At 43.2% G+C, this 22,620-nt stretch overlaps 3 protein-coding genes across 3 annotated transcripts; 1 reads left to right on the top strand and 2 right to left on the bottom strand.

The window, feature by feature from the left end:
* Positions 1 to 2,270: 2,270 nt before the first annotated feature.
* LOC136665107 (galectin-3-binding protein A-like) lies at positions 2,271 to 5,137 on the bottom strand. Its single transcript, XM_066642669.1, has 6 exons — positions 5,085 to 5,137; positions 4,895 to 4,983; positions 4,493 to 4,702; positions 4,263 to 4,394; positions 3,733 to 4,000; positions 2,271 to 3,476 (listed from the first exon to the last, which is right to left on the bottom strand). Exons 2-6 carry the CDS (start codon positions 4,965 to 4,967, stop codon positions 2,441 to 2,443), a joined length of 1,719 nt encoding a protein of 572 aa, XP_066498766.1. The 5' UTR covers positions 4,968 to 4,983; positions 5,085 to 5,137; the 3' UTR covers positions 2,271 to 2,440.
* Positions 5,138 to 7,984: 2,847 nt separating this feature from the next.
* On the top strand, positions 7,985 to 10,639 carry LOC136665282 (retinal rod rhodopsin-sensitive cGMP 3',5'-cyclic phosphodiesterase subunit gamma-like). Its single transcript, XM_066642842.1, has 5 exons — positions 7,985 to 8,083; positions 8,296 to 8,494; positions 8,711 to 8,930; positions 9,404 to 9,444; positions 10,093 to 10,639. The coding sequence occupies exons 3-5, from the start codon at positions 8,779 to 8,781 to the stop codon at positions 10,167 to 10,169; spliced, it is 270 nt and encodes an 89-aa protein (XP_066498939.1). The 5' UTR covers positions 7,985 to 8,083; positions 8,296 to 8,494; positions 8,711 to 8,778; the 3' UTR covers positions 10,170 to 10,639.
* A 1,007-nt stretch (positions 10,640 to 11,646) lies between these two features.
* Positions 11,647 to 14,862, bottom strand: tspan10 (tetraspanin 10). Its single transcript, XM_066641515.1, has 3 exons — positions 14,770 to 14,862; positions 12,806 to 13,410; positions 11,647 to 11,974 (listed from the first exon to the last, which is right to left on the bottom strand). The coding sequence occupies exons 1-3, from the start codon at positions 14,860 to 14,862 to the stop codon at positions 11,647 to 11,649; spliced, it is 1,026 nt and encodes a 341-aa protein (XP_066497612.1).
* Between the last annotated feature and the right edge of the window lie 7,758 nt (positions 14,863 to 22,620).

The following is a 22,620-nucleotide window of genomic DNA, read 5'->3' as shown; positions in this document are numbered from 1 at the left end:
AGAAGTAAGATTAGGCTCAATATGTCAGGTAGTGTCGCTATCACAGCTCCAGGGTCCTGGAGGTTGTGGGTTTGAGTCTCGCGCCGGGTGACTGTCTGTGAGGAGTGTGGTGTGTTCTCTCTGTGTCTGTGTGGGTTTCCTCCAGGTGACTGTCTGTGAGGAGTGTGGTGTGTTCTCTCTGTGTCTGTGTGGGTTTCCTCCGGGTGAGTGTCTGTGAGGAGTGTGGTGTGTTCTCTCTGTATCTGTGTGGGTTTCCTCCCGGTGACTGTCTGTGAGGAGTGTGGTGTGTTCTCTCTGTGTCTGTGTGGGTTTCCTCTGGGTGACTGTCTGTGAGGAGTGTGGTGTGTTCTCCCTGTGTCTGCGTGGGTTTCTTCCAGGTGCTCTGGTTTCCTCCCACGCTCCAAAAACACACGTTGGTAGGTGGATAGGTGACTCAAAAGTGTCCGTAGGTGTGAATGTGTGTCACTCTGTGAAGGACTGGCGCCCCCTACAGGGTGTGTTCCTGCACTGGAGCTGGATTTTCATTCACAGTTCTTTAATATCTACCACTCTATATAAGTGGTTCTCAAACATTTTAGACTAAGAACCACCCAAATAAAAACGTCCAAGGGCTTACCTGCCGTTGCAATCTAGAAACTAAAAATGTAATATAGTTATATATTTAAATTATTATTTTTTATTATTCATTAATTCATTCATTGTCTGTAACCCTTATCCAGTTCAGGGTCAGGGTGGGTCCAGAGCCTACCTGGAATCATTGGGCGCAAGGCGGGAATACACCCTGGAGGGGGCGCCAGTCCTTCACGGGGCAACAAAGACACACACACACATTCACTCACACACTCGGACACTTTTGAGTCGCCAATCCACCTACCAACGTGTGTTTTTGGACTGTGGGAGGAAACAGGAGCACCCGGAGGAAACCCATGCAGACACAGAGAGAACACACCAACTCCTCACAGACAGTCACCCGGAGGAAACCCACGCAGACACAGAGAGAACACACCAACTCCTCACAGACAGTCACCCGGAGGAAACCCACGCAGACACAGAGAGAACACACCACACTCCTCACAGACAGTCACCTGGAGGAAACCCACACAGACACAGAGAGAACACACCAACTCCTCACAGACAGTCACCCGGAGGAAACCCACACAGACACAGGGAGAACACACCACACTCCTCACAGACAGTCACCCGGAGCGGTGAAATAGTACCTTTCTAGAAGCAGAAGTCCTCATTAATAATTGAAGGTGTGCTGTGTGTTGAAATGATGATGTAATCTAAAAATCAACAATAATGGAGATCCACTTCTAGTTTGTAAAGAGGGCGTATTATTCTGGGGTTTCCTTTCCTCTAATAACTGGGCGAGTTGCAGGTTTAACCAGAACAATGTATGTGCTGTACTTCTCAGTTCCAGTTTGAACCGGACACAGAACAGTATTTGACCAAAAGGCTGCATTCTCTTACAACTATGTCATTTCATGATGGAGTTTCCCAACAGCATTCCATAACGTCCCAAACCATTCCCTAATGCTTTGGGTTGTGTGAAGCAATTCTTGTATTTCACTAAAACAATAAAGGGTTTACATTTCTATCTGCTGCATTTTCATTGGTTCAGAAAAGGTCAGGTTTTGTGACTAAACTCAACCACAAAACTCGCCTATTTTAACTCTTCTGTAATGTGCGGCGGTACAGATGTTTAAATCCGGCTATATTCATGTCATTCTGTAATATTCTACATACTGTAGTTCTTACATGGATATTCTTACCGACTTATGTACAACATATTCACACACTTCCTTAGCTCCTCTCCATGGCACTTTATTATTATTATTCCTTATTTTGTTATTATATTTTTTGCCTTAGTTTAATACATTATAATAGTCTGTGTGCTTGTCCAGTCTGTTTGATGTTGCGTGTCCTACATTTGTGCTTTCACCCAAACACCCTTTTTTGTTCCAGTTGAATAGAATATAATCTTTACTGTCACTGTACACAAATAAAATGAAAATTTACATGGCATCTCTCCACTGACAACAATAAAAATTAAAAATGGAAATAAAATTATATACTACTATTACTAATAATAATAATAAAAGGATTGGCGCCCCCTTTAGGGTGTGTTCCCACCTTGTGCCCAGTGATTCTGGGTAGGCTCCAGACCCACCGCTGCCCTGAACTGGATAAGGGTTACAGATAATGAATGAATGAATGAATAAACATGGAGGTTGTTCAAGAAAATAAAAGGAGCCAAAGATGTGTTAGACTTGTTTTTTTATTATTGTGCAGTCACTTTAATCATTATACATAGTTTTACACAATGAAATGTTAAAATATCAATAAATCAGTTTTCATCTGGATAATCGTCAGTTAATTCAGTAGTAAGTAAAAGGAAAGCAATGCTAGAGCCCTGTTAATGTGCTACAGAACGTAATCAAATGTACTCTGGGCTCACAACGAAGATAAACAAGTTGTTGTCAGGGCAGGGGTTTGGTAAACTCATACTGCTGTTAGAGGGAATTTCTGCCTTGAGGGATTTGAAATCTTGGACGTGAAACACAATGTTTTCAGTCTTGCACATCAGAACCACCTTGTTGCTGAAGCGAACAGTGCTTTCATAACTATCCAGATTGACATAGGGAAAGAGCCTCGCCACAGGGAAAGAGGTACAGGTGAGCCCTTGGCTAGAACATTCCCCACTGTGCAAAAGAACCTGAGCTTGCCATTGGATGGTTTGCTGTTTAAAGATCACACTGTTGTGGACAGGAGTTATGAATGAAGCTGACCTATCGGACGTATAATAGCTGCCGTAATGCACATATCTAAAATCATATTGCGGTGCCGTGTAATTGATGACCACGCTCCATGGTTCACCAGTGTAGATCCTGGGCAGATAAATTTCAGTGTCCTGAAAATGCTTCCGGATCTTGGAGAAAGGCAGGGTGTTAAACTGGAAGGCTTTCATAAAAGCGCTACTATAAAACGCTTCATTGCTCTTGTACATATCTGAGCTGAACTGAATATCATACAGCTTTTCCACTGGAATCATGGGGAAACGGATCTGTTGCAGCAGAGCCACTTTGCGTTCTGGAGCTATGTCGGTTCTCTCTTTCAGCCAGTCCTCCAGCGCCCCAAGAACCAAAGCCTCGTCCTGCACCACCAGGTCAGAACGGGACAGGAGGGCTTCCATCATGTGCACAGAGAGGGTTTTCCATACTGGCGCACTGACTAGGAACTCAAAGTTCCAGGAAAGGTACTGCAGGGTGTTCTCCTGCAGCGCAAGGTCCTCGGTGCGGACGCCGTATTCATACAGGGAAACTTGGGTGTTGAAGGTCGGGTCCTGAGGAAGAAGCAGAATGAAAACCTTGCCTACATCCTCCAGAAGTTGCTTCACCTGATATATGTGGGATAACTGATGTAGACACTGGGCTGAAGAAAGGGTGACCTCAATCTTACGTGTGTATAAATACCTGTAGAAATAATCAGAATGTCAAACGTTCATAATATTACAGAGGGTTGAGTGAATGAGAGAATGTATGAAGGAATATTTATAGGAGGTCGTTTTTTAATTTATATGAATTCTTTAAAAGTATGGATGGTTTTTTGGTGGATGTTTCATCGTGGACGAAAAAATGCTATAACAACAGTATACAATATATGGGTCTATACCAGAGCTCTTAAAAGGCAGTAAAGGACACAGGTGCATGCAGTTAGTGAACTCCTTACCTGATGAACTCATACACATAGGAATGACAGGTCTGGCTGATCTCAACAGAGAGATTCTTGGAGGTCCTGGTGATGTTCAGCTGGGGGTAGAGAGAGAGAATGGCCTGGTGGGCGCAGATTGTTTGCTCTTTGGTTTGTTCGTCGCTGGGGTCACGGACCAGAATGTTGAAGTCACAGTTGTGCCCGCGATCAAAAAGAGATCCCAGATCTTCAGACAGGCTCAGGCTGTGGTCTAGTGTAGACTTGCTGCCACTGTCCATACTTTTGACTGCAAAGAATTGAACTGTGTTAAAGCAGATAACCAGATTAATCGTTTACATGTAAACACTTTTAATCCAGACTTGTTCGATCCAGTTTAATGAAAGGGCCCCAAGGTTGCTGGAGATGTACATTATATTTCTGAAAATACACAGTCAAAACAGCCTGTTTGAGGAGTGGAAGCAGTGTAAGTACAATGTCTAATGTGTTAATATATGGTCATAATCTCACAGCAAGTGCAGGTAACTACATTGTGCCACGGTGTGCCTTACCGCTCTCACAGACAACACCCGCGTCCTCCTTATGGGAACAGTCAGTTACAGCCCAGCCTTTAAAACGACAACTGGACAAAGTGCTCTCAGCGCCTGTGCAGATTACATCGTCCAGCCATATAGGACCAGTGCCTGAAAGGTGTAATTTAAAGATGGATATGTGTGTTAATGATGGGCGATTAAGTCCAAATTGAATGTTTTTCTGTACGTCCATAATCTCTGGAACCTACCTTCCCCATTGGATGCACCCACAGTGACATTGATGGCTTTAGGGAAACCCAGCTGTCGGCACACCACCTGTGCCTGAGCCATTCCCCAGTTATCATCACACACTGTCCCCCACTGCCCGTCATGATAGACCTCCACACGTCCTGCCGAGGACCGGTCACTTCCCACCAGCCTCAGGCTACCCTCTTGTGCAGGGCCATTTGTCTGGGCACCTGCAGAATGATATTAGGCACTTATAGATATTTTTAAAAATAAATATTTTTCTGTAACTTCTGTTTTAAGATTCTTATGAAATATTAAATGTAAAATTTTTTGAAAATTTAAATTCCAGTTTATCTGCAAACATCATGTTATTTAGCTATGATCATGCATGCATATCTGGGCATAGTGAAATAAATACTGACCAAATATACTCCAGCCCTGTGCAGAGATGTGCAGGAACAGAAAAGGCCAAAAAATGTAAATAGTACTGGACATTATTCTGTTTGGGGATCTGTAAAAACAGAGTAATGTAAACACAAACCACAACTAACCTACATCACTATTTCAGGAAATAGTGATGGTATCTGTGTAGGAAAAATGATGGTATCTTACCTCCAGGGCCAGAAGGAAATGTGTTGCAGTATCTTTTACATGGAAGCTTAAGTACTCTGTCTGAGCAGAGCTAAATCAAGTTTCGTTTCTTGTGAACATAAAGCAGGAAGTGGTTTTATTGTTTGAACAATGTAAACATGCCCTGACTGAGCCTGTGAGAAAATTGAGTTAATGTGTTACGTTTAATAATTGCTCGGTAACAGGCCTTTCAGCATCAACACACATGATGTATTTCTGAGCAAGAAACCAAAAGCTGTCATATTGTGGTGGCACACTGAAAGAACACAGTGCACCTGCAAACAATAATAAACTGTAAAACCTGATTCAATTCACAGCTATCAAACAATTAGTAGAATCCTAGTAAGAATGTAAATGAATGTACATTAAAAACAACAAAACAAAAATTACAAATATGCCAATATGTAAGGTTAATCTGGAATTTAATAATGAATCTAATAAGGACACAAGGTAATGTGACACTGAATAGCATCCACAATTTGGTTATTGTTTTATATTTTAATGTGAGGCTTTTAAAGTTTTGGAAATGTACATTCATTCATTCATTGTTTCTAAGCGCATATCTAGTTCAGGGTCAAGGTGGGAACACACCCTGGAGGGGGCGCCAGTCCATCACAGGGCGACATACACATTCACTCACACTCTCACACTTATGGAGTCACCAATCCACCTACCAACGTGTGTTTTTGGAGCATGGGAGGAAGCAGGAGCACCCGGAGGAAACCCACGCAGACACAGGGAGAACACACCACACTCCTCACAGACAGTCACCCGGAGGAAACACACGCAGACACAGAGAGAACACACCACACTCCTCACAGACAGTCACCCAGAGGAAACCCACGCAGACACAGGGAGAACACACTACACTCCTCACAGACAGTCACCTGGAGGAAACCCACGCAGACACAGAGAGAACACACCACACTCCTCACAGACAGTCACCCGGAGGAACCCCATGCAGACACAGGGAGAACACACCACACTCCTCACAGACAGTCACCCGGAGGAAACCCACACAGACACAGGGAGAACACACCACACTCCTCACAGACAGTCACCCAGAGGAAACCCACGCAGACACAGGGAGAACACACCACACTCCTCACAGACAGTCACCCGGAGCGGGATTCCAAATGGAAATGTACAATACATCCATAAATAAGATTTGCAGTTAGGAATACTGTGGTAGGAAGTGATAGAAAGTATTCCGTTAACTGAACTGCTGAATAAGTCTCCACCATGTGGCCACTGTGGCCAGGAATGCTGTGTAGCAGGGCACATTACACTACCGATGTAGGGGTAACCAACATGCAGCTGAAACCAGTTACTGCAGGAACAATGACACTGCAAGGAGCTAAACTAAACCACAATGAGCTGGCCTATGCGCACTGTTGGAGAGGAAAGAACCAGAGACAATGGGATAGAAGATGACACAGTGCTGTCTTTGACACACCTCAGAATATATTTGTGGAACTTGTTGTTGAGAGATGCTGAAGTCTAGAGAGATCTAGCTGAGTACAGAGCAGAGTCTGAACTGCGTTTGCTTCTTCTAAAAATGTCCAGCTAAAAAGAGCTACAGCATCCACACATTATTTGAGGAATTTATTAAATTATATTTAATTTTCTTAATTTAATTCTGAAATATATTCCATTATTGCATAAATCTACCCTGGGCCCCCTCAGAAACAAGCTTAAGCTTATTTATTACCGTAAAACTGTCAGGAATGCCAACCTACATGTGCTAATCTTAATTATCTTCTGTTTACTAGTGTTAGCAGGAGGTTAGGAAGGATGGCTGATTTAAAAACGTTGCAAGCCGTGTCCTAAAACGCTATTTTATATGGTTTGATTTGGGTTAAAAGCTCCCTAGGTATTTAACCATACCCCATTCCCAGTCCAGATGGCAGGGACTGAAATATGTCACACCAGGCCATGTGTAAAAGTTGTCATGTTTGCAGTGACTACGGATACTGATAAGTGTCTGAATTTATTTACCAAAGGATGAATTTTAAAAGACACAGAATCTGTCTGTACGACCAGCACTGAGTCATGCCTCCATGAGTGAACTCATTTAAAAGTAAAATTAACCATGAACAGTGGAATTATATAAAGCACACTGTCCAACTGTTATCACCGCAGTTAGCAAAGCAGTGTTAGCAACAATGGTGGTTTTGTCTAGATTTTACTTCACATTAAGCTTGTGTGGTTACATTAAGCCATAAAGGTAGAAGCCATTTCATATATAATGTATATAAATATATGTAATGTGTAAATATATATATGCCATAAGGTACAACGCTTTTCGGTACCTTTTATACTTTTTAGCCTGTGTCTACTCAGCTAAGATGTGACCAGTGAGACCATGGCGCCATCTAATGGTAGCTGTAGAGCATACATTTATTAGAATACTACATAGTACTGTGTGTGTATCTAAGTCTTCTTCTTTGCAGAAGCTCGTATTAACGCTGTATAACAAGGGCACTCTGTAATAACCAACAACACTGATATTAGTTAAAAAAGCATTGCCAGCAGCAGTAGCCTACATCAGTCTAATTTGACCTTTTCCAAAGCAATGTGTGAGGGTTAACAGATCAGAAAATGAACCTGGCCAGTTTGATTTGACAGTCCAAGCGTAATCAGAGTATAAACACTACCAAAAGAAGTCTGAGACACACTTAGACACTACAGCTCTAAATAGGTCTTTGTCATAATGCAAACAAACGTTATTTAAATCTTTAGAAGTTTCTCCACTCTCACAAGTCGTTTTTCTACTAAAGCATTTCTCCAAAAATAACTCCTTGTTTTAAGAGTTTAATGAATTGCACCTGGATAAACACAGCCATGGCAGATTGGGAGTCTTTCTAGATTTCTCCTTCAGTGTCTAAGTAATAGCTGGTGTGTAGTGATTGTATTGGTACTGCTGCCTAACATCCCTAAGAATATAAAGCACTGGTCTGCACAGAGAGGGTCATATGAATGTAAATATGATTTGTTTATTCATGCTTTCTTTTCTATAAAGAGGTTTGAGTCTCACCTTTACCTAAGAACTGAACTGAGGTTCAAAATGGGGCTCAGGATACTACACGGTTTGCATTAACTGAGGAGCGGATGTGATTTAGCTCCTTTAAGTTTAGCATATCGTGCACTGTCCTTGCTTTAATGAGATTAATTTGAGTTTGCTCACCACTAGACGCAGCGCTGCAGGATCATTTGAGAAGGGGATTACAGGGACCCTGCGTTTTACCACACCTCTGGAGTCTGATGGCACTACTTGAAGGCCATGAGTCATGTGGACTAGAGGAGATAATCACACTGAGGGAGGACCACTGAGGCTCAGTGCATTTGTAATTCCAAATGCCTGGATGTGTCTGTGGAGATCTCTGTAGTAGGTAATGATCAAATATCGTAATTCACAACATGGCCAATGCTTTTAGTGGATACACAGCTAATTGAACACTTCTTCTGTACTTAAAGATATTTATAGCATGATTTTCCCCCTTAGAACACCTTCTAATCTTCAGGGGAGGCTTTTTGTAAGTTGCTCAAAGGTCAGAATAAATCTGTCGTTGACCTTGGCCTTATCCCCTTACCTTAATCCACTGCAGGTGTTTCGCAGACCACTGACCCCTGAGCCTCCATTTCATTCACACGCCAGCAGCCCTACGCTACGGCCATGAATCTAGAAGCATCAAAACCCCAACCCAGAGGCAGCAAGATGGCCACCAGGGTCACTGGACCCAGCTCTCCACACAAGGGTCCACCACGCTTCAAACAGAGGTCCACCCGGCAGTTCAAGAGCAAACCCCCTAAAAGAGGGGTCATTGGGTAAGTCCTGATACTGACTCTGGAAGCGAATGCAAATGTAAGGGAGCCTTAAAACTGAGCTGAAATCATTCTGAGAAAGCTATAGAAATTCCAATGTTAGTTTTAACCCAACGCTGATACAATATTGAGGAAAATAAGATGAAAACAAGATGCAGGTAAATGGAAAATATATTATTTAACATTTATTATCGTATAATGTTTATACAATTAAAAATTATTTGTCCCAAATTGAAATTTTAAGAAAAACTAATGTGTTCCATATTTCAAAAATAACATTTATTCAGGAGAAGCATTAAAGCAATTTGAACCATTTTAATTTTTTAGTTCGTCATGAATTTAATGTGCAGCTGGTGTGTATGAAAAATACAAACTGGAGGCAAGGTCCCAAATGCATTTAATAAACTGTATTCATCTGTATATTTCCAGGGATTAATAGGTAATCCATTGAGTTCAATACTGTTTTTCATTCTTAGATTTGGTAATGACATTCCTGGAATGGAGGGTTTGGGGTTTGGTAAGCATTGTTTTTGTTTTTTCCACCTTTAAAACCATGTCTAAGATGTACGATTATATACAGCACCAGTCAAATGTTTGGACACACCCACTCAGGGTTTTCTTTGTTTTGGGTCATTTCCCACATGTTGTGAATGTACAGCACCAGTCAAAAGTTTGGACACATCTTCTCATTCAGTGTTTTTTATCATTTTCTACGTTGTAAATGAATGTGGAAGACATTAAAATCATGAAGGAACACATATGGAATTATGTAGTAAACAGAGAAGTGTTAAAGAAACCAGAATATGTTTTACACTTTAGACTCTTCAAAGTAGCCCCCTGTTTCTTTGATGACAGCTTCACACACTCTCTCCGTTCTCTCAGTCGGCATAAGGTCGTCACCTGGAACGGTTTTCAGTGAACGGCTGTGGCCTCGTCGAGAGTTAATCTGTAGAACCGCTCCCTTCTGAATGTGTCTGAGACTGTAACTGGGGTTTGTACAGAGGTAGGGGCTGGTACACAGCTCTATACAGTGACTAGCTCTACTCCACCAATCACTGATGAGAAGAGGTGTCCAAACTTTTGACTGGTACTGTATATGATTCACCACTGTAATGACTCAGATTCAGGATCAATAAAGTGTCATCGTATCACTTCTTATCTTCAGATATTACTGTGATCTGCCCGTGGGAAGCGTACAGTCACCTGGAGCTGAAGGAACTGGCTCAGTACGGCATCATCTGATAATCACTCTACCACCCTGCGCAGGGAGAGAGGTTTATTCCTCAGTCTATTACCAGGCGAGAGCAATATTAAGGAATGCACATATGTACTTCTATTGTGTATTAGTCCAACTACCGAAACGCAGGACTGTGACCACAGCTACAGGAATGGTGATAGAAATAGATCTCCATCAAAAACATGTCCCTGAAGTCATCATATGTTTAGTCAGTCCTCATTATTCATTATTATCCCATTATTATTTCTAAACATTTGAGTTGAAACTGCCAACGGTACGACACTGGAAAATTGTGAAAGTCCAAAGTTGAAACATGTTCATTTTGTGAATGTAGCAATGGTCCCCAATGCATTTGCTTTGTGTAGGATATTTTTGTCCAGTTCAAGCCGCCTCTGGTGTCTTCATTTGAGTTCTGATGTGTATCAGCGGTCTGAGCTGGAACTGGGAGCGTCTCCTGATGGAGTCTGGCTCAGTGTACAGCCCTTATGATGTTTCTGCTTTAGAGGAAGTACAAAAGAAGGTCCAGAAGGCCATCGCTCTGATTGACACCTGGCTGATCACAGCAAAAAAATAAAGCTTGAGTTATTGGTTCTTTTGACGTTGAACCTGTGAGTGATTCTTAAAACTCTAATCCTGAACCTCTAAGATGAACTTCATAAACTCTGAAGTACGTTTAACCCAGGGATAAAAGGATCATTCCCTACTTTGTTGTAAGTTAAAGGGAAATGGTGTGGTTCTTTCATGAGAAATGCTCCATTCTAGAAAATAGAATATAAGAATGTGAAAGAGAACCAGGATCAGAAGAATTTAACGTCTCCGAAAGCTCCCTCACAGAAAGTAATATTGAAATGGGAACAGATACTTTGCCTACCACTTGGGACGATGCTTTACAGTAGTTTAGATTAGTTTTAAGTGAAGGATTTAGCCCTGTATTCATTAATTTAAGGTGTTATTGTATATTCACAACAAAAATAACACAAAGAAAATGTATTATAAATGATTACCACTTGCTGGTTCATAAGAAATAATCAGGTACGATTTTTCTTGAAAAAAGACCTTACCTACAGTTATTTTCAACAGCCATAGTGCAATGAAAGGGTTGGCATTTGTGCTAGACGTCATGGAGTGGCACATAATGATGCCTTAAGGTTGTCCTCCAAACCACATCATCAAATGGCTGACAAAAATAATAAAATAAATATAAAAATTTGAAAGGATCCATTGTGAAATTGTGCAGTGTCACCAGCCAGAGTGATGTCACTGGTCCAGTTCAGCAGATAGAAGTCTTGTCCATTTATACGTTTGCCACTTGCCCAAAGACTGTTACTGTTGCAGCAGACGGTGCTGGGTGCTGTGGACCATGAAGCACAGTCTTTTTTTCTTGATTCACCAAATGCCACTGATCACCCACAAGCAATCAATGGATTTGATTGACATGACAGTTGATGAGGATCTTACACTGCCATAATATGGTCAGGAGCATTAGGTTCTCAGTAGACTTTGCCGTATTTGAGCTCTGTTCCACTGGACCCGGTCAAGCAGGCGCGTGGTAATGATGAGCGTAAAAATCTGAACACCCAGTAAGATGATGACCACAGTGCCTATGAGGCCAGCGTGCTGCTCGATCCAGCGGCCGATGCTGCCGAGACAGCCGCCAAGGAATATGACACTCTGAGCTGTGAACTGGTCCAGCAGCAGAGCGCCGACTCCACACTGAGAGTTCCACACCGTCCCGTTCTCCAGGGGATCAACACAACACGAGGGAGGAACACTGCAGGCCTGAACTCCTGGAGCAGAGCAGTTAAAATAACTGGGACAGAGAGAGAGAATGGGGACAAGGGTAAACAGCTGCTTCCAAATGCAGGTTTCACTCTCCGGTGGGTCCAGAGACTACCTGGAATCACTGGGCTAAAGGTGGGAAGGGGGCGCCAGTCCATTACAGAGCAATAAATATGATATATGTCTTTGTGGTTTTAAGTCAGAATAGCTATATATTTGATGGATTTCTTGAGGACAGGTTTGTGTGTTTATTTCAGTGTGAGGGCTGGTGGCAGAACTGGTAGCGTCACTGTTACACAGCTCCAGAATCCCGGGGTTGTGGGTTTGAAAGCTGCAATGGGTCGCTGCCTTCAGGTGTTAGGGTGTGAGTCCAAAAACTTGTAGGTGGACTGTCCTGTGATGGACTGGTGCCCGTGTTATAGACAATATATGAGTGAATTTATGGTGAGGTTAAAAAATTCTTACACAATAAGTTTAGACTGTTAACTAATTGGTTTTAATTATTCTGGCTAATGTACGTTAAAATATATCTTTATATCCGGACCTTTGATCCAGGTTCCAGGCCAGAACTTTATAATGGCCGCTATAACTGACCAGTCGAGTGCATTAGCAGTTGCAGTGTGTCATACCTGCCGGCCATTTTAAAATCCTGGCCTGGAACCTGGATCCAACATCTGGATTTGAAGAGTGTTAGCGTAGTAGCATCCTGGCAACAACATGATGTTTTTGAAGCATGTCGCAAATGAGATTTGGTCACCTTCATGTCCAATAACATTCTTGTAAGGCGATGACACATGAGCATTAGCATATTAGCAAATTAGCATCAAGACATCAAGACAACCTTCCATCATGGTAAGCTCACCTGTTGATCTGCCAGTCTCGGTAATTGTCGGCCCCGCAGCACTGAAGCCCCGTCTGGATCTCGTCTGTGATGAACCTCAGGTCCAGATCATCTTGGTAGCGCACCATTGCTGTCAGAATTCCAGAGCGCAGAAACTCCGAAATGCGGCCTTCCAGGCTGTAGGCCACAATGGCTGCCAGCACCTGGGCGGCCACTAGAGTCAGCAGGGTAGCTGAGAAGGTGCGGAGCAGGCAATAGTTTTCCCTCACTGCCCCCACACAGCCGGTCAGGCACAGAAGTGATAGCACCAAGCCCAGAAACACAAAGAGCAGCATGGGGTCTGTGCCAAGGCTGCCCAGCTTCTCCTCGGCAAAAGACTCTTTGCTCAGAAGGCCCCAGAGCCCAAGCGCCATAGTGGCCAAACCCAGCGCGGTGAAGAGCAGGTTACTGGTGAAGAGGATGTATTTCAGCAAGTAGTCTGTCAGGTCAGACAGAGAACGTTTTTGGGGGAAGTGTAACTTCCTACTTTGTTCTTCGTGACTGGATGAGCTCGAGCTGGACTTGCTGTCAGAGCTTTCATCTGTGTCCAGTTGCGTAACAGATGCGGCAGTATGGGGAGAAGTTGCCTTATTGAAATAAAAGACATAAATGTTCGTTAATTAAATGTTTTTAATAGACTCTGAGTCATTGTATGGTTTCATTAACATGTACAAGACCGTTTATAAGAAATTAAATTAAAGGAACATTAGCCAGTGTCTGTTAAAATCTAGATTAACATTATCTTCTGCTGTGAATTTTATTATTTATTTAAGATATATATATATATTTCTTAATTTTTCTTAATATTTCTTAATATAATATATATTTCAAAATAAACCTGATAAAAGGGTATTTTTAAGATGCATATACAAAGTCATTCCATTATACCACTTTTTCTGATTGGCTGCCGTAAAGAGTGCCTTTAATGGAATGTCTGTGATTGTGGGGAAAAAAGCTCCACTTCTTTTAAGGTGGAACAGTGTGTTTGAGGAGAAATAAGGGCAGTTACATCGTGGCTGAAGTGTAACTTGTCTGTACGTTTTTATTCACTGTTTGAATCACCACAGAAACTCATTTGTATGTTGTTTAGTTTTGTAGCACTGTCGCTAATGCAGTTAGCCATCTCAGAGTTTCCACCTTAAGTGATCCAAAACAGCAAAATTAAGTCAATATTACCAACCTATGGAGCAGGAATAAAGCAATATCCTCGTTTCGGTTCATGTTTTTCAACGTTTGGAGTCTCTCCGTTGTCTAAAAATACTCCAGAATCCTCTGCTATGAGCAGAGAGAGAGCCTAGCCTTCTTGGCCTTCTTGTTTTTTTACACATTTACAGACACTGGGGCTTCGTAAACACATTAGACCAGTTTCGAGCACACAAACAGTCTTGAGAGCACTTATAAAGTGTCTCATTTGAACCACTCCTTAGAACCTCAGTCTAAATGGGTGGGGCTAAAATGCTAAGCTATATAGATTGTGTATACTGCTTGAACAACAAAGAAAATGTTTCACAGTAATATTTCACACTCACAGATGTGGGATCAGACACAGCAGTGCTGCTTAAGTTTTTAAACACCTCAGCTGGACCGTGAGTAGTTCACCTACTAAGAATAACCAGCCAGCAGTGTCCTGTGACCACTGAGGAAAGACTAGAAGATGACTAACACATACTGCGCTGCAGTAGATGAGCTACTGTCTCTGATTTCGCATCTACAAGGTGGGCCAAAATGTTCTTTGGGCTCAAGGCAAAAACACACTTTGGACTGGACACCAGTCCGTCACAGAGCAGCATACACTGACTCTCACAGCTTCATATCCATCAGTTTGAACAAACTTTTCAGGACAAAGGTGGTTAAAAGTCCTTAACATTTTGAGTGATTGTGAGTGCTTTCTATAATGTGTTATTTGTGTAGCCGTCACCAAATGCTATACGAGGGTACTACATTACCTTTTGTATGAGTGGTCTGCTCTCTTCATTTTGTATGCTTGCCCTCTTCTCCCAGAAGAAAGGAAAACGTCTTGAAAACGTAAAGTGGCTCATCTCATATTGCTGGACGAGGACTCTCCGTGGCTGCTCGGATGGTCAGTGTGGGAGGCGAGTTGAGTCCAAAGCCAGTGAGAAAGCAGTGGTGAGAGATGCCCACTAACCCTCCGCCCCCCACCAGGAGAGGGTAGAGAGTGTAGAGCGTGTAGCCGCAGGCATTCCTGCATCATGTGAGAGTCACAGTGCTGAGATTAGGCCAAGATCGTGTGTGTGAGTGGTGTGTGTGTGATCTGCTCTCCCTTCAGGCTCAGATCCGCATTGTCTCCTACAAACAGCCAAAGCAAATTAACAAGCAATACTTTAATTAACAAATATAAAGGAGATTTATAATTTTATAAAGACGTAAATGTTCAATAACAGAAAATTCTCCAGGGATCAATGTTCTCCCTTTTTTGTCCTTTGAACCTAATCACACAAGTTCTTTGGCTGTTCTGAGCTGAATGGGAGGCTAAACTGAACCAGTAAATTATATTAACATTTGCAGGGTTCCAGGAGCATAGTTGGGAACGATTTAAATATTTGCCTAATCCCATTTATATTCTATGTTGCCAAAAGTATTCACTCATCCATCCAAATCATTAAATTCAGGTGTTCCGATCACTTCCATGGCCACAGGTGAATAAAACCCAGCACCTAGGCACGTGGACTGCTTCTAGAAACCTTTGTGAAAGTATGTGTCACTCTCAGGTGGTACGTAATAGTCCATTTGTCAGATTCCTCACTACTAAATATTCCAGAGTCAACTGTCAGTAGTATTATAGTAACAACGTGGAAGAGATTAGGAACGACAGCAACTCGGCCACAAAGTGGTAGGCCACTTAAATTACAGAGTGGGGTCAGCAGATGCTGAGGCGCATAGTGCGCAGAGATCAGCAGAGTCAATCACTACAGACCTCCAAACTTCATGTGGCCTTCAGATTCGCTCAGGAACAGAGCGTAGAGAGCTTCATAAAATGGGTTTTCACGGCCGAGCAGCTGCATCCAAGCCTTATGTCACCAAGCATCGGATTCAGTGGTGTAAAGCAAGCCACCACTGGACTCTTGAGCAGTGGAGATGTCTTCTCTTGTACACCTCGACACACTCGTACCCCTTGTGCAAAGCCTTCCCTAAAGAACTAAACCTGTTATAGCTACAAAGGGTGGGTCCTCACCAGATTAAACCCTACGAATTAAGAATGGGATGTCACTCAAGTTCACATACATGCAAAGGCAAACGAACAAATATGTTCAGCAACATAGTGCATATCCCAAGTGTCGTGCACTTTTATTCCGTTTTACAGGACTCCCAGGCATGCTGTGATGGCGGAGTTTCTGCACGTGCTGCAGATCCAGATAGGCCAGCTGTGCAGAGGTATTTGGGGACCTGGAATCTACACTGGCGTTGACCGTGGTCTTGCAGTCAAACGATTTGAAGGGGATAACTCAGCACAGTAGGTATTCTAGGAATGAGATGAGCAGATTTTGCCTTTGGATGAGTGCTTCTGCCCGAGACAGCTCAAAGCCTCTACTCATTTTACCAGACAAATGGTTACACACTAAGGGTGATCTACTGGAGCTGTACACTGCTTTGACATGTGTTTAATTTTTTAAGTTTGTGGTGTACTGTACTTTCCTAGAGTATAAAAGATAGGCTGGAAAGGGTATATATGGAAATGAAGGTATCACCTAACAACACAGAACACCCAACACTTTTACAGAAAGTAATACCTTCAGTTTATACGGTTTAATCAAGAATTGCACTTTAAGAGAAGCTTTCCCCTAACCTAGTCAAGGTGTTTCATCTGTTTAGAGTGTGGTTACTGGAGTTGTTGAGTGTTCTTTCGGTGTAATCAAAGGGATTCTCCCTGATTTCACTATTAGAAAGGTTCATGTTTAGATAGAGGGCGGCACGGTGGCGCAGCAGTTAGTGTCGCACTCACACAGCTCCAGGGGCCTGGAGGTTGTGGGTTCGATTCCCGCTCTGTGAGGAGTGTGGTGTGTTCTCTCTGTGTCTGCATGGGTTTCCTCCGGGTGACTGTCTGTGAGGAGTGTGGTGTGTTCTCTCTGTGTCTGTGTGGGTTTCCTCCCACAGTCCAAAAATACACGTTAGTAGGTGGATTGGCGACTCTAAAGTGTCCGTATGTGTGAACGTGTGTGTGTCTGTGTTGCCCTGTGAAGGACTGGCGCCCCCTCCAGGGTGTATTCCTGCCTTGTGCCCAATGATTCCAGGTAGGCTCTGGACACACCGCGACCCTGAATTGGATAAGGGTTACAGACAATGAATGAATCAATGTTTAGATAGAGGCACTTAGGTTGTGTAAGATTTCAGATAGTATTTAAATTTACAGCACTTGTTATTCCTGTGGTAAACAGTGTTACGGGGCCTACTGATTAGATCCTGCTTCTCCTTCACAGGAGTCTTCAGGTTTCGCTAAATATTCATTTTCTCATTATTAACTTTATTGTTTTCCGTTTGCTGTCGGGAACTGGCCACAAAGCAGATTGTGTGAAGTTTAATTGGGAACATTTTTCTCTCCCTTTCACTGGTATAAATGAAACCCATCTCCTGAATCTGGCAGAGTGTGGTTAAGTCTGGGAGCCAGTTTGACCATATTAACTTAGATTCTTTCCACTGAATCAATATCGTTTGAAGCTGGAGGTTTGTTTGCAGGTGGAAGCAGACAGTCACCACTCAGAAAGGCGTTTAAGTGCTGGACTCCCCTCATTTTGCTTATTGTCATTCCCACAGACTGATATCAGGAGTTGGGATTATGTCGTCTGTTGTTAGCTTTGAGTTTTTATATTCAACATACAATAAACAAAAAGAAGAATCAGGATATAACTGTTGCGTCATATAAAGTGGAATGGAAACCTGGAGAAACTGTAATAATGTTGCCTTACGTTTGATTATATTGCAGTTTATGATTATTAATATTACACTTTGCTTTGTGTATTATTCCCTTTAGACAATTCCAAAATATACACAATATAAAAGAAAAATTAAACGTAGATTTCGTGGAAATCTTGAATATGCTCAAATCATACTGAGAAAGGCTGAAGTGTGTGTAATCTTTGTAATAGTAATAGGTTTAAAGCCTCTCCAGAGGTGTGTGGAGTGGATTTATGTCACTGTGGAGGAGCTGGGTTCCGGAAAGTCGTCTATCTCATCATAATTTAGAGCCGTTTTATTGTTACCTACTGGCACAGATTTCCACATCTTTCTTTAATGGTGCTTTTACTCCTTTGAAACACAATACATCCTAGCGATGATCATTTTCATCTGTAGTCTTCGTATTTCTACTCTGCTGCTGTATTCTTTTCAAGAAAAGTTTGGACACTGTGCAAAAATGTAAATAAAAACTGAATGCAACGATGTGCGAATCATGAAAATATATTTTCTATATTTAATAGAAAATAATACAAAGACAATCATTCAAATGAGAAATTCATGAAAGATATATGCCCATTTTAAATCTGATGGCAACAATAAAAGACTGGTAAACGCGTTTAATCTTTATTTTTTAAAGAAAATTAAATCATTTTTTAAAAAATGTATTGGTAACAGCTCAGTGGTGTTTTAGTGGCTCGATTGTGTTTAAAAGAGTGTCTCAGAGAGGCTTTTAGAAGTAAAGACGGATTTCATCACATTCATTTATTCATTCATTATCTGTAACCCTTATCCAGTTCAGGGTCGCGGTGGGTCCAGAGCCTACCTGGAATCATTGGGCGCAAGGTGGGTATACACCCTGGAGGGGGCACCAGTCCTTCACAGACACACACAGACACACTCACACCTACAAACACTTTGAGTCGCCAATCCATCTACCAACGTGTGTTTTTGGACTGTGGGAGGAAACCGGAGCACCCAGAGGAAACCCACGCAGACACAGGGAGAACACACCACACTCCCCACAGACAGTCACCTGGAGGAAACTCACGCAGACACAGGGAGAACACACCACACTCCTCATAGTCAGCCGGAGGAAACTCACGCAGACACAGGGAGAACACACCACACACCTCACAGACAGTCACCTGGAGGAAACTCACACAGACACAGGGAGAACACACCACACTCCTCACAGACAAGTCACCCGGAGGAAACCCACGCAGACACAGGGAGAACACTCCACACACCTCACAGACAGTCACCCGGAGGAAACCCACGCAGGCACAGGGAGAACACACCACACTCCTCACAGACAGTCACCCGGAGGAAACCCACGCAGGCACAGGGAGAACACACCACACTCCTCACAGACAGTCACCCGGAGGAAACCCACGCAGGCACAGGGAGAACACACCACACTCCTCACAGACAGTCACCCGGAGGAAACCCACGCAGACACAGGGAGAACACTCCACACACCTCACAGACAGTCACCCGGAGGAAACCCACGCAGGCACAGGGAGAACACACCACATTCCTCACAGACAGTCACCCGGAGGAAACCCACGCAGACACAGGGAGAACACACCACACTCCTCACAGACAGTCACCCGGAGGAAACCCACGCAGGCACAGGGAGAACACTCCACACTCCTCACAGACAGTCACCTGGAGGAAACCCACGCGGACACAGGGAGAACACACCACACTCCTCACAGACAGTCACCCGGAGAAAACCCACGCAGACACAGGGAGAACACTCCACACTCCTCACAGACAGTCACCCAGAGGAAACCCATGCAGACACAGGAAGAACACACCACACTCCTCACAGACAGTCACCCGGAGGAAACCCACGCAGACACAGGAAGAACACACCACACTCCTCACAGACAGTCACCCAGAGGAAACCCACGCAGACACAGGGAGAACACACCACACTCCTCACAGACAGTCATCTGGAGGAAACCCACGCAGGCACAGGGAGAACACACCACACTCCTCACAGACAGTCACCCGGAGCGGGAATCGAACCCACAACCTCCAGGCCCCTGGAGCCGTGTGTGTGATTTCATCACATTAATGACACAATATAAAGAGACTGGGAGAATCTGGAGAAATTCCCATCCCATTTCCTTTCGTGCTTTTCAGTGGGGACTATACAAACTGCACAGCTGAATCCACACTGAGTGCAGCCTTAAAGCAGCTGTATTCGTTAATACAAAACTAAAAGACTACACAAAATAGTCATGAATTGAACGTGAGTGTTGTCTACAGCATTTTATAGTTGTATTTGGACCATGTTGTGGACCTTGTTGAACTGTGAGATTGCAACTGTGGATCACAAGGGCAGTTGGATGAAACCCGTTGTACAACCATGTGTGGAAAATGCACGATAAAGCTTCAAGCTCCTCCAGCATGGAAGCAGTTACTGTCACCTCTAATAGCCATCACTGCTCTGTGCTTTAAAGGTAGATGAGCTCAGACTTCCGAACCTGATTTCCATTTTTTCTCATTATCAAATGCTCCTCCTATTAGATTTGACAAACACATGTTGCTGAAACTGAACCTTTGTACGTTTGCAAACATCTGTCTTGAGAACATTTGATTAAGTGCTAAAATTCAAAGCTCTGAGATAATCTCCCCAAGGAAAAGGGCCCCTATGTCTATTATAGCCATCATCCGACGTGCTAGTGCAGTGTACATAGAGAACATAATGTGGTAGATAAAAGGGAGAAGAAAACAGAATGACCAACAAATATCGCTCTAATTGAACCTTTGTCCAACATTTAGTAAAATGCTCTATATTTAACTGACAAATGTAGAAAGTTAATTGTGCTTTGTTAATATAAACAAGGGCGGCACAGTGGAGCAGCAGGTAGGTGTTGCAATCACACAGCTCCAGGGGCCTGGAGGTTGTGGGTTCGATTCCCGCTCCGGGTGACTGTCTGTGAGGAGTGTGGTGTGTTCTCCCTGTGTCTGCGTGGGTTTCCTCCGGGTGACTGTCTGTGAGAAGTGTGGTGTGTTCTCTCTGTGTCCGCGTGGGTTTCCTCCGGGTGACTGTCTGTGAGGAGTGTGGTGTGTTCTCCCTGTGTCCGCGTGGGTTTCCTCCGGGTGACTGTCTGTGAGGAGTGTGGTGTGCTCTCCCTGTGTCCGCGTGGGTTTCCTCCGGGTGACTGTCTGTGAGGAGTGTGGTGTGTTCTCCCTGTGTCTGCGTGGGTTTCCTTCGGGTGCTCCGGTTTCCTCCCACAGTCCAAAAACACACGTTGGTAGGTGGATTAGCGACTCAAAAGTGTCCGTAGGTGTGAGTGAATGTGTGAGTGTGTGTCGCCCTGTGAAGGACTGGCGCCCCCTCCAGGGTGTATTCCCGCCTTGTGCCCAATGATTCCAGGTAGGGTCTGGACCCACCGCGACCCTGAATTGGATAAGGGTTACAGATAATGAATGAATGAATGAATAATATAAACAATTTTAATAAAATTGATGCCTTCAACACACAAAATAAATGTAAAAAAATCTAAGCAGTAAACTGTAACAGGTGAAAATAAAAGGTATAAATTGAACATACAGCAAAAGCTCAGTTTTTTTAAGCAAAAGCAGGAGGCAAAATCCATAAGAGAAGAATATTCTAATAGTTCAAACAGAACATCTTTTCAGTGTAAGATCGCAAAGAATTTATTATCTGAAGAATGAATGTCTTAGGACAATAATGGACACTGTTGACTGAGTGTGATCTTTAAGACCTCAGATGGCACTGCATAAGAAACTGTAACGTGAAAAATAGCAAAAGGAGGGTGCGGGAGTACTTCAAAGAACTGTTGTCATTCAACAGAATCCACCACTGCATCAAGAAATGCAACCTGAAACTCTACATACATCACTTCTAGGCAGAACCACTAATGGCTCACGCTCATCTCAGGTTCAAAGGACAGCAGATGTGTTTTCTGTGGTCAGAGGAATCCATGTTTCAAACACTGGACACTCGCCAGCGCTCATCAAATCACTAGCAAACCATGAGGCATCTTTCTCTGAATTTTACAAAAGTGTACTGGACTGAAACCACGTACAGCACATTTTAAGGCTTTGGGGGATTTTGTTTCTTGGAAATAACTTTTAATATATCATTCTGATGAACAGAAATTAGTTTTTTAGGGGTTTGATCGAAGACAGGTGGATTTTTTTGGGGCAGTCTTTGACTTTTGCACAGAACTGTATAAGGCTAATATGGCCATGGTCCAGTCCGCCAGATCTTCTACCACATGTAAACACAGTGGTGTGAGGGAGTCAGACTGAGAAATGAAAAACAGAGAACGAAGGCCTGCTTTTCCTTTTCGTTGGCATCTACAGTTCTGCATGCCGTCATTCTTTCCACAGAACCAGGCTGGCCCGATCTTTGGAGAACTTGTGGTCCAACAGCAAAACTCCAGAATCAGTGCCTGATTTTGGGGTCAGAGTCTAACATTTAAAATCAATATGGAGTCTTCTGAGGGTGAGTCTTAGCAGGATGTAAGGGTCTTGACTGATGTTTAGCTTCCAACTATTCATCATCCCATACCTTTCATTTTCTCTGGAACGTGCCATGCACCGTTTGCCCGAGGACCAGGCCTCAACTGCAATCACGGAACCCACTTGTTAAAGAGCTCTGAGCCTGTTCCTCATGAGCAGAAAATGACTGATGTCTGCTATATTCTTGATTGGACAAACATCCTGGAGCATGTGGTGGTCCGTCTGTAAATGGAATAAACAGGACAAGGCCCTGTGGCCCATCTGTGCTTCCATGGCTTTGCTGTTGGATCAGTGATGCTGAAGCCTTTGAGCATATCCAGATTTGTATCTCTGAAATGTTCCACTGATTGGCTTGGTTTAGTGTCTGAGGTGTTCGTCCA

This window comes from Hoplias malabaricus, chromosome 13, assembly GCF_029633855.1.
Source record: "Hoplias malabaricus isolate fHopMal1 chromosome 13, fHopMal1.hap1, whole genome shotgun sequence".
Lineage (NCBI taxonomy): Eukaryota > Metazoa > Chordata > Actinopteri > Characiformes > Erythrinidae > Hoplias > Hoplias malabaricus.
This window is presented reverse-complemented; position numbering and strand designations above follow the sequence as displayed.

Coding starts and splice junctions, on each gene's coding strand:
- LOC136665107 (XM_066642669.1), bottom strand. CDS start 4,967: ATGTCCAGTACTATTTACATTTTTTGGCCTTTTCTGTTCCTGCACATC. Junction 4,395..4,492: donor GGGTGCATCCAATGGGGAAG/GTAGGTTCCAGA, acceptor TACACCTTTCAG/GCACTGGTCCTATATGGCTG. Junction 4,001..4,262: donor GGGTGTTGTCTGTGAGAGCG/GTAAGGCACACC, acceptor AATTCTTTGCAG/TCAAAAGTATGGACAGTGGC.
- LOC136665282 (XM_066642842.1), top strand. CDS start 8,779: ATGAATCTAGAAGCATCAAAACCCCAACCCAGAGGCAGCAAGATGGCC. Junction 8,931..9,403: donor CCTAAAAGAGGGGTCATTGG/GTAAGTCCTGAT, acceptor TTTCATTCTTAG/ATTTGGTAATGACATTCCTG. Junction 9,445..10,092: donor AATGGAGGGTTTGGGGTTTG/GTAAGCATTGTT, acceptor TCTTATCTTCAG/ATATTACTGTGATCTGCCCG.
- tspan10 (XM_066641515.1), bottom strand. CDS start 14,862: ATGAGCCACTTTACGTTTTCAAGACGTTTTCCTTTCTTCTGGGAGAAG. Junction 13,411..14,769: donor GCAGACCACTCATACAAAAG/GTAATGTAGTAC, acceptor TATTTCAATAAG/GCAACTTCTCCCCATACTGC. Junction 11,975..12,805: donor CGAGACTGGCAGATCAACAG/GTGAGCTTACCA, acceptor TCTCTGTCCCAG/TTATTTTAACTGCTCTGCTC.